Source organism: Drosophila busckii, chromosome 3R, assembly GCF_011750605.1.
Source record: "Drosophila busckii strain San Diego stock center, stock number 13000-0081.31 chromosome 3R, ASM1175060v1, whole genome shotgun sequence".
Taxonomy (NCBI): Eukaryota; Metazoa; Arthropoda; class Insecta; order Diptera; family Drosophilidae; genus Drosophila; species Drosophila busckii.
The window spans coordinates 11602601-11616721 of NC_046607.1; the positions used below are offsets into that span (position 1 = coordinate 11602601).

The 14121-nt window shown below is 38.4% G+C and overlaps 1 protein-coding gene across 2 annotated transcripts in view; it reads right to left on the reverse strand.

The window, feature by feature from the left end:
* The window catches only part of LOC108603360 (histone-lysine N-methyltransferase, H3 lysine-79 specific), a 31192-nt gene that overhangs the window by 7535 nt on the left and 9536 nt on the right, over positions 1–14121 (reverse strand). For both annotated transcript variants that reach the window (XM_033294187.1, XM_033294188.1), the window contains exons 3-5: positions 1062–2342; positions 396–979; positions 157–329 (exon numbers count right to left, since the gene is read on the reverse strand). In XM_033294187.1, coding sequence (XP_033150078.1) covers positions 157–329; positions 396–979; positions 1062–1340 — 1036 coding nt within the window. In that variant the 5' untranslated portion in view covers positions 1341–2342. The remainder of the gene's footprint in view (positions 1–156; positions 330–395; positions 980–1061; positions 2343–14121) is intronic.

Below are 14121 nucleotides of genomic sequence, written 5' to 3' on the forward strand. Positions count from 1 at the left end.
AATACAATTTTTTTGGATTAAAAACAAAATTAAAGATGATAATGCAAGCGATTGATTTGATTGATTGCATGAGCGAACGATTGAGCGACTGTTGTGTATTGGAATCTGCTTGATTAAAAATTTGCCATATTATTGGAAATTCTGTTTATAGCTTACCCGAGTGCTCATGATCACCGCCCTTGGTTTTCAGACGTTGAAAGTAACGCTCCAATATGGTGCGATCGATCACATGCAAATAATATGAAACCGGTTTGCAGGTCCATGAGACAGATCCCTTCAATGGCGGAATTTCGCTCACATGCATAATGGTGCCAATGTCGCTCAGATTGCTGCAAAATAAAATTTCATTAGCAACGCATTATAGAGAAACTATATAGAGCGCATTTTATACGCACCGATCGGTAATGCGAAAGTTGAGCGGACAAAACGATTTGGAGGAGACAACGCGCGCGCCATCGCGCAGATCGGCAAATCTCTCCTTCAGCTGATGGTCCACAGTGGGTCCAAAGGCAAAATTGTTAACAAACACCAGCGTGGACGAGGTGATCTTCTCGCGATGCTCGTCCACCAGAAAATCGCCCTTGATCAGTTTGTACTCGCAGTAGCGTTTGCCAAACCAGCCCATGTACTGGCGAAAATATAAATCCATGCGTTCGGCATAGCGCGCTGGGGTGTCCGCCTTCTCAATGCCAATGCAGGTCTTGAGCGGAAACGAGCCGGCCATTTGGAGCACCACCTGGCCCACGCCGGAGCCGAGATCAATGAAGGTGTCCTCTTTGCTGACGGTGACATGCTTAAGCATCTGCTGCACCAGCTCGTAGGACGTCTCGCCGTAGACCTCCGGCGAGAAGGGCTCGTACTGATTGAGCTTATCCGGATCGAGCACAGCAGCATTGTAAACTAATTGCAGTATGTGTCTTAGTAGGCTAGGATGAGCGAATTTATTCAAACGCTCGGCGGGCAGTGAAGTTCCTTTTTCCTGAGCGAACAAAATAAAAATAATAGAAAAAGAAGAGCATGAGAATATTAGTTCGAGGAAAGTTTAAGTTAAATCCACTCACCAATGCAACAATACTGTCGACAGCCTTATTGAAGCGATCGACAAGATTTGTCATAGTCTTATAGCAGGCAGTGTCAATGTGATTGAGATTAATCTCCTCGAATGCGGATGATATCGATGGCAGCTCATCGCAGACGAATTTGATGGTATCGAGTATATCGATGCCATTGTCGTGCTTATCCTGTCCATGTCCAACTTGCAGTGGCCAGGCGAATGTGATAAGATCGGATGAGCCGGCTGGCGAGCGTAACACCAAGTCTTTGACTTGCGGTGTTGCCATACTTTTCAATTTGCCAGCGTTAGCAGCGGGCAAACGTTCGTCGCTCTTCTCTTGATTTGATTTCTTCTATATATTTTGTCTAATTGTTCAGTGTTATGATTGAATGTTGTTGTTCTCCATGGGCATATGAGCGATGTGAGGTTATGTTCATATGCGCGTATGCATTGACGATTGATTGAGTGAGTGAGTGAATGTTGATGATCAAAAAAGTTGGCATAGGAGCAGTGTTGAGTGGCGTTTAATGTTATGTTACAACTACGTCGTTTACGTTAGGGTTATGCTAAAATTACGTTAATAGATATTTCTTCTTCTTCTTCTTTGTTGTTGTTGTTTTCTTATTTGTTTTGTTGTCTTAGGAACAGTGGCAGCGTTGGGTTTTCTTTATGTGTATATAATATATTTATGATGATTGGGGGCTACGAAAACAAATTCAAATCAACTTTCGATTCTCGTTTCTCAGCTGTGCGTCACGGTTACGTTGCGATCGTTACTTTGTTATTGTTGTTGCTGCTTCTTCTGCTGCTGCTGCTGCGTCCACTTCTTCTTCTTCTTCTCAAGCGATTGCCGTCTTCGTCTGCGTCTGCGCCTCCACCTTTAGGCCCTCTAGCTCCAGCAGCAGTGGCAGTGGCAGCCAACTTTGTAGCAACAAAATATAAAAGTAACTGATGATAGTTGCGTAATTTAATATTTTGTTGTATATTAAGAAAACGATGCATTTTCCCCACTGTGTGACATTGACAACATTTTCGCTTGACTCAAGCGGCTCTCTCTTCTATTTTGTTGTTGTTGTTGTTGTTGCCTCGCGTTCTCCAGTTTCATTTGAAACTATTTGCATTCCCATTCCAGCAACAATTGTGTTCCACATCACTGCGTTCCATGGCAAGCGCCGTTAGTTAAGTGTTGTAAAACGTGTTTAATAGAAAATTGTTTTTAGGCAAAGTTCTCAAAGCTTTGAAATGTATAAACTGTTGTATTTTTTTTTGTGGATTTAGAGGGTTTGGTCTGTAAGAAGAGAACAAACAGAGAGATGGTAGAACATGAGTAAACAAGGCTTGAGTGAATGTTTTTAACATGATAAAAAATTTAAAATAAATTCAAAATAATGTTGTGACAATGTTGTATGAAATATAAACTTAAAATAATGCCAAGCAATAAGTTCTAAGTTCTTAGCTTAAGCTATAGCTAGCGGTTCAAATGTCTATGGCAATCAAATATTTGCTTACAAATTAAAAAATGTTTCAAATAACAACAACGGATTCAGTTATATTTATTATGCTAATTTGCAATGCTAGGCACGTTCCTTATTTATTATTTCTTGCTTTGTCTTCATTTTTTTCAAGCTAATGTTATTCGAAACCCGTGCAAGAGCTCATCTCAGCTAATATAGTAGCATTATGTTTTTTTTTCGAGGGGTAGGCGTGTCCCTGAACAATGGGCAGTTGATTAGCATAAGAGCACAGCAGGCGCTGCTAAAGCTGACGTGAAGTTTTAAATTCATTAGCAGCCGCCGCCGTTGCCAATGGTCGGTCCGGCGTAGAGCTGAATGTGAAAAATCAATAAGAACCACCCCCTTGGGCAAGAATTTGGTTAGACACTGCGTGCGTGCGTATTTAAATTTTAATTAAGGCTTTTAGCTAGACGTACTTTAAAGCTGAACACAGTCAGTTGGTTGAACGTTGAATTATTTTGGCTAGACAGAAGCCGCGGCGCATGCCTCACATTAAATTCAATGGCTTTTTGGGTCTGCACAACTGCATATAAATACACAGACATTTAATACATATATGTGTATGTGTGTGTGTGTGTATAAATATTTTACATGGCGGCGGCGATTGAAAGGCACTTTCGGTAGAACTCACATGCAACTCAAACTCAAACCAAAGCTTGTCTGTCTGTCTGTCTGTCTGGCTGCCACACATTGGCTGCATGTAAAGCCTATGTACATACAATATATAACGGTACACATATAGCATATACGTATGCTTAATATTTGTTATGCATGTGCACGTGTGCGAATATCCGCTCAACTGTCTGTCTGTCAGTCAGTTTGCCTGGCTGTCTATCTGTCTGTCTGACTGTCTGTCTGGCTCTATCTGCATTTGTTGTGTGTCCTGTGCGTCGAGCCAGCCCCAGCACTTCGCTCTCCACTTACATATTGGCCTATCATCATCCTGTTTGGGCGGTTAATAGTCTCACTACCTATATATGTATGTACACCCGCTGGCAATCGCTGGCGACTATTCCCTGTCTAGTCTGGTCGGGTCGGGTCGGGTCTGGTCTGGTCTGGTCTGTCTTGTTTGCCTTTCAGCCAGCCCCATGCGTGCATATATAGCTACATATATGTATCTATATCAGTTTAACAGCCAATTGAGCAGCAAGCTGGCTTAAACTCAGTTAATCAATAAACCAAATTGCGTCTGGCACTAAAGCGTAACGCATTAATTTTTAGTTCATTGACAGTAAATTCATTTGTTTATTAGCTATTTGTTGTACAATTAATTGCGTTCAATATATCGGCGTAACAAATTTATGACAAACTCTATTTATAGAACATTCAACTTGCAACTAAATATTTGGCAACACACAAAGGGTGTTGACCAGTTCAGTTGGCGCCGCAAGTACCTTGACTAAATTGCTCATACGCCATGTTAGACGGGCGCCATTGCGGCTGTGGCCAAGTGAAAGGTTAGCAGGGGCAGCAGACCCATTTTGGGTAGAGAATTTTAACTGCTATATTATGCTTGAACAACAGTTGCCACCACAATGGCAAGTATTGATTTATGTGTCTAGAGTACGAGTGCGGCTGGGAATAAAGGTAATCAAGTATGAGCTTGGCTAATTTAATGTTTTTATATATAAATTGAAAAATGCATCGCATGACTAATAAATTGACTTAGCAAAAATTGCATTTGCAATAATTTAAGTTGCATTTATGCTGCCCCAGGCTGCGTTCACTGCTTGTTTAGTCGTAAGCGACGCTCTCGCTTAGCCGCTAAGCGATCAAGCGCACGAGCATTGGCTGTCGCTTACGCTCTCTGAGAGGCTTGCACTCCTAGCTTCTATTCTTGCTGATCAATGTGTGTGTGTGCGTCTCGCTCAGCGGCCGAACGAGAGCGTCGCTTAGTCTCACCATTGTACGATGAATGGTGGGTGGGCTTTGTTTTGACTGCAGTAAGCGACACATGCGTTTAGTTAGTAACTGTCTTTAGGCTTAGCAAACAAAGTTTAATTTTTTTAAGTACAATTATATTTGATTTAAGTAGAAATTCAATATTGTATTTGAATCATAAAATGTTTCTGACTATTTTATATTATTTTTAAAATATACAATGCGCTTATTACTTAAACTGAATTATAGATTTTCTAAAAATTTGTCGAATATATGCTGAGCTCTTGAGTTCAAAACTTTAAGTTTATGCCACAAATCTTTAATTAAATTACAAATAGTTTGTTAATAAATTTTTACAAATTAACTGTAAGTATTTATATTATAAGCAATCAATCAAAATGTTTTTAAAATTTATATAGCATATAAATAAAAAGAGAATTCTGCACTAGCAACTATTACAGAAATAAGAATATGGATATAGTAGCCTATACTTTGTGTATATCTTTTTCTGCATCTATGAATCATAATTTAGCACGCCTATTTGCCTATTCGTCGCACATTTTGCTTTGGCTCATTTATCGCATCAGTGCAAAGCGCAAAACATATGCAAATACATTGCTAATTAGTAATACATACAAAGATATAGATACATATGTATATGTGAATGCATATATAAGTGCAATTGTGCCTTTTGCATGTGCAGGCGTGACACACATTTGCACAACCCACACACAGATACAAATAAACACGCACACAAGCACACAAAGTTGCCTTCGATTCTCGCAAATAACTTTAAGATACGCAAATGTGAGATGCAACTAGCTCCAGGGTGAGCGCAACTGATACCCACGCAAGCTCACACACACACACACACACAAGCATATATGTATTTATAGCACACACATGTGTATTGGCAGTTAAGCACTTTAAATACGCTTTAATAAATGTAAGCAAGCCAATTTAATAGCTTAAATTTAAGTTTAAGCTAAGTCTTAAAGTGTATTTTATAGTTAAGCTTGCCACATGTTGCTACTACACACACACACTTTGCTTTAATTGCTGTTTTATGAGCTTAGCCTGCCACGCTGTCTGGCCATGTTGCCCATTCAAGTTGCGATAAAAGCAATAAAAACAAAAATTCAACTGAAATTTACGCAAGAACGAAGCAGAGCAACAATCAAATAATAAAATTTGATACACACACACACACGCACGCATATACACTGCAACTATATACATGATATATATATTTGCAATTTAATTTGGCGCGCAATTTTCTATTTTTACAGTACAGTTCTCTATACGCACACACACACATGCAAACAATATTATGATTGTTTATTTTTATATGGACGCTATAGTAATTCGTTGTCTCGCTCTTGCATTCAATATTCTGTGTTGCTGGGTCAAGGTCAAAATGCAAACAATTAAAATTAGTCAGTCCAGTCAGTCGTTCAGCCTTAAGGCTTAATATGCATATTCTATATATATATTGATTGCTCTAACTGTATATATTTATTTAATTTACAACGGGAAGCAACAATTACAACACAACAACAATTATTCATGGTCAGCTGGCATTGCATGACTGAAGGTTAAATTAGTTTATGCTTTGATTTCACATTAATTTTATAACAAATTGAGCGAGAGCTACGTTTAGTATTTGTATTTGTTGCTGGCCGAGGTTAATGTTTTATAACTTCTAAATTGTGTAAATTTCGTTTAACAAGCTGCTGTTAATTTACAGTTTTACATACATGGCTACAGTTTGAGCAGCATGTGTGGAAATTCCGCTTTTTTGTTTATACACAACAGAGCAGCTGCATAAATACGCACCAGAGAATTTATAAATTGCCAATATTAAACAAGAATTTTTGGTTGGAAATAGCTACAATATTAATATATTGACGTCGTCATATTGCTGTTAATTGTTATTGTATATATTATTTGTTTGTTTGTTGTTGTTGCCACGTCTCTTGAGGTCATGTGTGCTTCATATTGATTATCAATATGTTAGAGCTCTAAGCACAAAGAGCTGAGACTATAAATGTAATGTGCGCTGATAAGCACATTGTATATAGATTTTTCATTTCGACAGACATTTTTATTGTATACACTTTGTTATAGACCAAAATTGATAAAAGGTATGGAAGGCTTGAGTTAACAAATTTGATATAACTGCTCAGAGTTTCAAGTTTGTTTTGGAATTTTCATGCCTCTCATGCTATTCAAGCAACTGACACTTATTTTGATGAAAGTTTATAATTAATGCAACTTAAGCTTTACCTTTGGTATTCCATATTCTAATATTCTATTTCACCTGTCTTAGCATTTTAGTTTCCATTCAAATGTTTGCGTAATCTCAGGCCCAAGCAAAGATAAGATAAGGCAACTGACCTACTTGTTAAGATATAAATACCACTGCATATGCACACATACATACACACATATATATGCATGTATTTCCATAAAATTGAATTGAAAATAAATAAGCAGCAACATGTGACAGGCAACCGCAGCAATTGTAAATTGCAATTTTATTGAAATTTGTTCAACAGGCTCTGGCAAGTCAAACACCTGCGCAAATGATTGCCAGATGTAGTGGAAAAGCATTAAACCGCATTAAATATATGTTTTGTATTAAAGGCAACAGGTACAACCAACTGCACATAACGGGGCACGTGGCCACGAGCCTGTGGCAGCAACAGCAAATTTAATGGCAACATCTGCAAGAAATGACGGATACTTGACCAAGACGAAGACAAGAGAGCTCTGCTCCAGCTGAAATGCATTGTAATTATTTATGCACATATAAGAGACAGGACATGTGTTCATAATAAATAAATGTTTATATAAGAGCCAAAGTCTTGTTGATTTTATTGATTAAGTTTATAAAATGCAAGATCATAACTTTCAGCATAGTATTATATAATTAATCAGTCTAGCCAAGTTAATATTTTTTTATTATTTATAAAAAAGTGTAGTTCTATTTATTTTTAATGCAATTCAATAAATAAATTGACTAATACTAAAGTAAAGATTTGCTTGTTAACATTTTTAAATTTAAGTCAAGCGTATTCCTTAAAATTCACTCAAGTTCAGTTAGCGCACCCACAGGTAACTAAAGTCAGCTAGCCAAGTTAGGAACAGCTTTAATTTCATGAACATTTATGTGCTCGTACTTATGTTTAAAGGATTCGAATAAAAGCAGCGCTGCTGCCATTAAAGGGCGTGTGTAATGAAGGGGAATGGCATAAAAAATAAAAGAAGCAGCAGCAGCCCCTAAGCACAAGTAAAGTTACTTTGTGCTCGTTTCTCGACGCTTTAGGGTGAGTTGCCTACCTACCTCCCGCCTCCCCCTTTGGCCACATTCCCCAAAGCAAAAAGTTGAGAAAAGTGCGCGCAGCAGACGACGAAGCAACAGCCAAAAGAGAAACAGAGCAAGCTGCAGCTGCTGAGCGTAAAGAAATAACTAAACTAAAGCTCCGCACCCCCCTCGCTAGCCGCATAAGCTGAACTTATGTATTATATATATATATATATAGTAATGTGGGTGGCGTGGGTGACTTTGTGTGTGGGTGGGGGCCTAAAATATGCAAAAAGTTGTTGAAACTTGCACACAGCGAAAAATACATAAAATGTGTGTAGGGTGGGGCTGACACTTGGGGCTGGGCCAAGTCTACACACACACACACACATGGTAGATTATACACACATGCATATGTATATAGTTGCATAGTTTCAATTTATGCCAGTTACTTTTTGGGCGAACCAATATTGTTTATGGCGCTGCGACTCTCTGGTCAGGCCAGCATACAAAACTTTTTTCATAACTTTCATTACTTTGAGCAGTAGCCAGTGGCCAAAAGTTTTACTTGTCATTTGTGGGCAGCAGCAGCAGCAGCAGCAGCAGCAAGTTGAGCTTCAATTTGAGTTTTGAGCGCAGCACTGACAAGGATTACTGTACATAATATTTTGTTAAAGCGCACACAACAACAAAAAAGTTAATCAATATTGTTAGCAGACAGCAGCTAAATCCATGTTAACCCCAAAGAGCTTAGCAAAGTTGAAGAATTAATTATTATGTAATAATACAAGCAACATTAAGTTGATTTAAATTTTTTGATAGTTAATGCAGCTTAAAAAAGTTAAGTTTAAGTTGTTTAATAGAAATGGCACGTATATATTTTTTATTGATTTTATTTTGTATAATTTAGTTAATTCTTAGTGTTCGCTCCATTCCATAGCTCGGCATAGTATTTATTATATAATTATTAATAGTCATTTAGTAATTTATACACTTTGCTTTAGCAACTGCCTTAATTTAAAACTTCAACTACAATTTGTGTCATAATCATTCAAGCAGGCACTTTATTAAAGACGTCACTGTGCTCTATGTGAGCGGGAGTGGGAGTGAGAGCGCAGTAGTCAAAACAAACCAACTGTATTAAAATGCATTAAAGTCGTCACGAATGTATTTTCTGTGTACTGCAAAAATAAACACAATTTTCTATTAAAGTCACTGGACTCTCTCTCTCTCTTAACAGCTGCGCTCTCTGCTGCTGCTGCCGCCCCCTCACTCTCATTCTCATTCTCTCACTCGCACTCGCTGTGACACGTGCTCGTGCTGAGCTTTGGGGGGGAGGGGGACAACACTCCAATTCAACTAAAGCCCGCATGGCAACGACGCCGTCGCTCTGTTGACAAATGGGGGTTGAAAACGCAGCAGCAACAAAAACAGCGCCATATAATAAACATAGCATAGCTCAAAAGAGAATGAGAGAGCGCGCGCGAGTGTGAGAGCAGCGAAGAAGACGGGCGTATAAATAAAAAGCCAAATAAAAAAAAAAAAAATAACAATGCGCTCTTTTTGCTTTTGGGTTGGGGGTTGGGCGTTGGGTGCGTGTCTCTTTATTTTTATACGGCTTGCCTTGTTGTTGTTTTTCGTACGGGGTTGCCAGCCACTTTTCGCATTAATTGCTTTATCGATTTTTGCACCACCCCCAACAACAACTCAGCTCAGCGCAACGCCCAACCACCCACTTTGCCATGCTTCACGTTTGTTTTTAGCACAAGGACGTGTACATCTGATGTAAAGCGGCAAACAACAATCATGGAAATGAAAAACACATAAAAAAAAGCAAAGCAGCAACATTCGTTTGTCTGTTTGTTATGTGAAGTGTGGCAACAGTGGGCACAAAGTAGCGAACAGCAAATGCATTTCACTGAATGGGCCTGCAACGTCACCTGCAAACAAAAAACCGAAACAAAAACAAAATGTAGGACACAATCTAGTGCCCCCCACCACCCTCCACCCTCCAGAGTTGCCAAATGCATGCAAGCAGAATGAGCGCAGGAGCGCCCGCCAGGCGGCTTCTTAGTTAATACAGCAATGTAAAAAGCAAAAATGCATATTTCATAAAAAAATATCAAAAACAGGTCAACTATGTGTGCGCTAGAAAGAGATGGAGAGCGAGAAGCGTGCGGCGCTGCATTTCTTTTTAAATAGCGTGTGCTATGTTTATATTAATTTGCATAATTTTGTTAGCTAGCAACAAAATAAAGGCAAACTTATTCGCCTTAAAGCTGCCACAGCTATTGAAGTGCGGCAACCGCGCACTCCACAATTGTTATGAATGAAATAGCGGCGCTGGGTAGGAACGTGGGAAAATGGGTCAGTGTAATTAAAACGAGCAACGTTTACTTTACTTTGCTCGCGGGCATGGCAAGCCCCTCACAAAAATAATAATAAAAAAATACTGTTCAATTAGTTAAAAATGGAACGGGGCTAATGTTTGGTATGGAAATTAAGTTACGTTGAACTTTGTGCATAGAGAGAGAGAGAGAGAGAGAGAGAGAAAATAAAATAAAGCACGTTTCAAATCAAACTGCCAGGCGAACACAATAATGTTATTAACAATTCAAAGCTTGTAGCAAAGGGTCTTAAATAAATAAGAACCCTGTTAAATTATAGAGCAGCAAGCAAAACAAATTTCGCTACAATACGAATATCAAATGAACGTCAGCATTTGTTTTTGTTTGCCTGCCTAACAAAGCATAATTCACAATAGAATACAAACTCTAAATGCAACGTTGCCGCTATTCACATCACAGTTGCGCGCTAGTCAAAAATCCTTAAAAAGCAAACGCAGGAATGGAGGGACGGGGGGCTAACACATTGGGGGAGGTTTTGTTTCATTTACGCACACACACATATATTTATATGTGTGTGTGTTAAGCGTTTGTCTGGCGACCGATAAAAACAGGAAGAACTATATAAAATAAAATAGAAATTGAAACATCCTTCCTGCCAACGGGTTTTCTTGTTTTCCGTCTTTTTTTTTTCTATTGCCTTTTGTTGCTGCCTTTTGCTTTGCTTTACTTTAGTTTGGGGGTTGGGCAGAGAGAGTGAGAGGGTGAGCGAGAGAGTTGAGTTGAGTTATATCTGCTTTTGATATTTTATATGGGAAAAACTAGAATTACGCGGGGGTGAGTGTTAATATGCAACAACTTGAGTGTGGCATGTGTATGTGGCACAGTGTGGCGGCAGAAGAACCTGCCACAAGGGTTGTCAGCCACAAAAAAAAAACTGAATAATAATAAACGAAGAAACCTGCAGAGTTGCCAGCGTTATGTTTATTTAGTGGAAAGGGTGCGACTCGTATTTCCGGGTCTCTAAGCAGCGTCATGTCAGCTGGTAATAAAAAGTGTCTAACGCTTTTTGGGCGTCTGCCCAGTGGGCGGTGGTGATGGGCGTGACTAGTGACGCGTTCTTGAAAAAGTTGCGTTGAAACTGAGCATGAATAATGGTATAAAAATGTAAATTGAAAGAAAAAAAACACACACAGAGCATAATAAATGTTGGAAATTTATGTGCAGCAGATAAAACCACGATAAATAATGGTGTATAGCTTTAGTATTATTTTGAAGAAAGTCTGCAGTAACAATAAAATAAGTTGTAAGCTGCACTTAAATGTGGCAGCAAAACTTTAACTTTAATAAAAGTTGTTGAACGCTAAAATATTAGAAATTGCACAAAATTATTGTAGAATTTTATTATTATTATTATAGTGATTGTAGCTATGCTTTTATTATTTGCCAAACAATTGCAAATGACGCGACAACATAAAAAGAAATTTATTATAGCCAACAATAACGGCATACATAAGTTTTATGTATTGTGACAATGCCAAAAATATGGAAATTCATAACACGTGCGTCAGTGTATGTGTTAAATAAAAACAAAAAGCTGTTTAAAATGAAACACACACGTCAATGTGTCTCTCGTCATTGACAGCTGCAGTTCAATGAACTGAACTTAATTAAAATCAAGTTGAAGGTCATTTTGCGTAAATTCAAGCCAAAAAGCAAACATGGTCAACAAAGAAATGAGCCAATACATATTTCAGCTTTTTAGACACCATAGACCAGGCAAACGAAATTTATTTACTACGCAGCTTAAGAACCAGCAGCAGCACAAAACTGGAATTTCGGCAAAGGTCAGTGAACATACACACACACTCACACATATATATGTGTGTGTGTGCATTTGAGAAAGAATGTGCTAATCCAGACTCAAAAGAGAGTTCCGAAAAAATAAGACACAACAAGTGAAACAAACACAATAATAAAGAAGTTTTGTAGCCTGAGCAGATATTTTTAACTATCGCTCGCTCTCTTGCACTTGCGATCGCACACAATTGTATCTGAAAGATACAAAAAGCGAAAACCGGTTTTAATTGAAGCTGCGCCAGCTACTGCGTGAGTAAGCGCGTGAAATTTGGCAACAGCGCACAGACCAATATAATTATAGGCAGTTGGCAATGCTGCTCACACACACACACATAAATACACACAGGTGTATTTAATACCCAATCAGTATTTGAAGCATTTTAATATGAACAACGTGACGCAGCAGTCTTTGTAGCTGGGAACGCTTTGAAATTGAAACACTAAAGTGCAGACTGCTGCCAGCTGCTTTAACTCTCAAGTGCGTGCGATGATAAAAACAAAACAGACAAACGCATTAGAACTAGTTTCGGCAGTTGGTTTGTTTGTATGTATGCGTGTGTTGCATACTCGACGTAATAGCCACAAAACTGCATTCAGTAAGTGGCACGTACGCCACACAACATGCAACAGCAACAACAACAACAACAAGCACAGCATAAAATAAAAACATTGCAGGTGTTCATTTTCACTTAGTTAAGAATTAGAAAGAGATAGCGACAGATAGCTCAGCATGTTGTCTTCTCAATTTCAATGCAATTTTTAACAAGTGTCACATTAAATAAGGAAATGACAACAAAGCTGAAAGCTAAACAAGCTTTAGCCTTAGAGCATTAGATTAGATTTGTATTTGTGTGTGTGCTGTGTGTTATGCAATCTAAGCTACGAGGTTAAACATTTAAACAGCATTATCAACTGTAGCTGAATCGAAATAATTTACAATTTAGCAACTCAAACAGTTGCAATAACTAAAATTTGTAATGAATTAAAATGTTTTAAGTTACTCATTTATTATACATAAAATTTTAAGCATTACTCATTTTATTTAGCACCTTGCCAGTTTCAAATTCATTCGCCATGACTTTGAACTTGTTAAGACTTTTGTGTATATGCATTTAATATGCAAACATAGTAATTATCTTAATGGCCTTTAAAAACTTAGCATGAGATCATTCTACACTTAAAACTTAAACAAGTTTCTTTCTGCTTGCAGCCAAAATGATTAAGCAGACAATTTAGCTATCCAAGAACATATTTTAGTATTCTTAAATTGAAAAGGCGGCTCGACTCTCTATAATAAACATTGTATGCAGCTTCGCGCCCACATATTGCTGCATTGTCTGTTCGTCTAAACGTGTTTCGCTTGCAACTAAAAACTGTTGGCCTTTTTTTTAAATGCATATTTTAGATATAAAGACTCTGTCTACAGAATAAAAATAAAATAAACTTGCAACACATTTCATGCCCTTAGGCTAAATACGTCGATGTTGCCGTCGCCGTCGCCGTTTATTCTGCGTCCAACGTGTTTTCTTCTTCATGTTGTTGTTGTTTTTGTCGCGGGACTTCAACGACGCCGCTTGGCCAACGACCTTTATTATACACAGATATGTTTTCAAGCACACACACATGCACACATAGACAGACGTTTTAGTACGGCACTCTTCTTCCTTCTTTTTTGCTCTCTCTCTCTCGCTTGCATGCTCTCTCTTTTTGCGCCAACGACAACTCCAACAGTGTTGCCTGCTTAGCTTATTTTAAGCTAGATCTCGCATGTTTAAAACTTTCTTTATATGATCGTGAATTTATTTTCTTGTGAAATTAAATCAAAAGTCAAAAGCTTGCAAAATATCAAAAATTACGCTAGTATTATTCTATATGCTTAGCTGCAAAGTTAAGCGAAAATAAGTTGTAGCTAGCTTATTTTAGCTTTTAACTCCGCATTTAGCTTCTTTGGGGCGCAGCACTGACTCCACAACTCGTTCATCGACTGCGCTGCGCTCCACTCAGTCAGACGCTTTTAGCTTTTGTCTGTTGTGTGTGCGTGAGAGCGTGCGTGTGTGTGTGTGTGTGTCTTTCACCTCGCTAGCTGCCCAACACTACTCCCCGCCGACGTCTAACACACCCGCTCTATGGTTTAATAATTTTTGTGTGGAAATTGAAGTT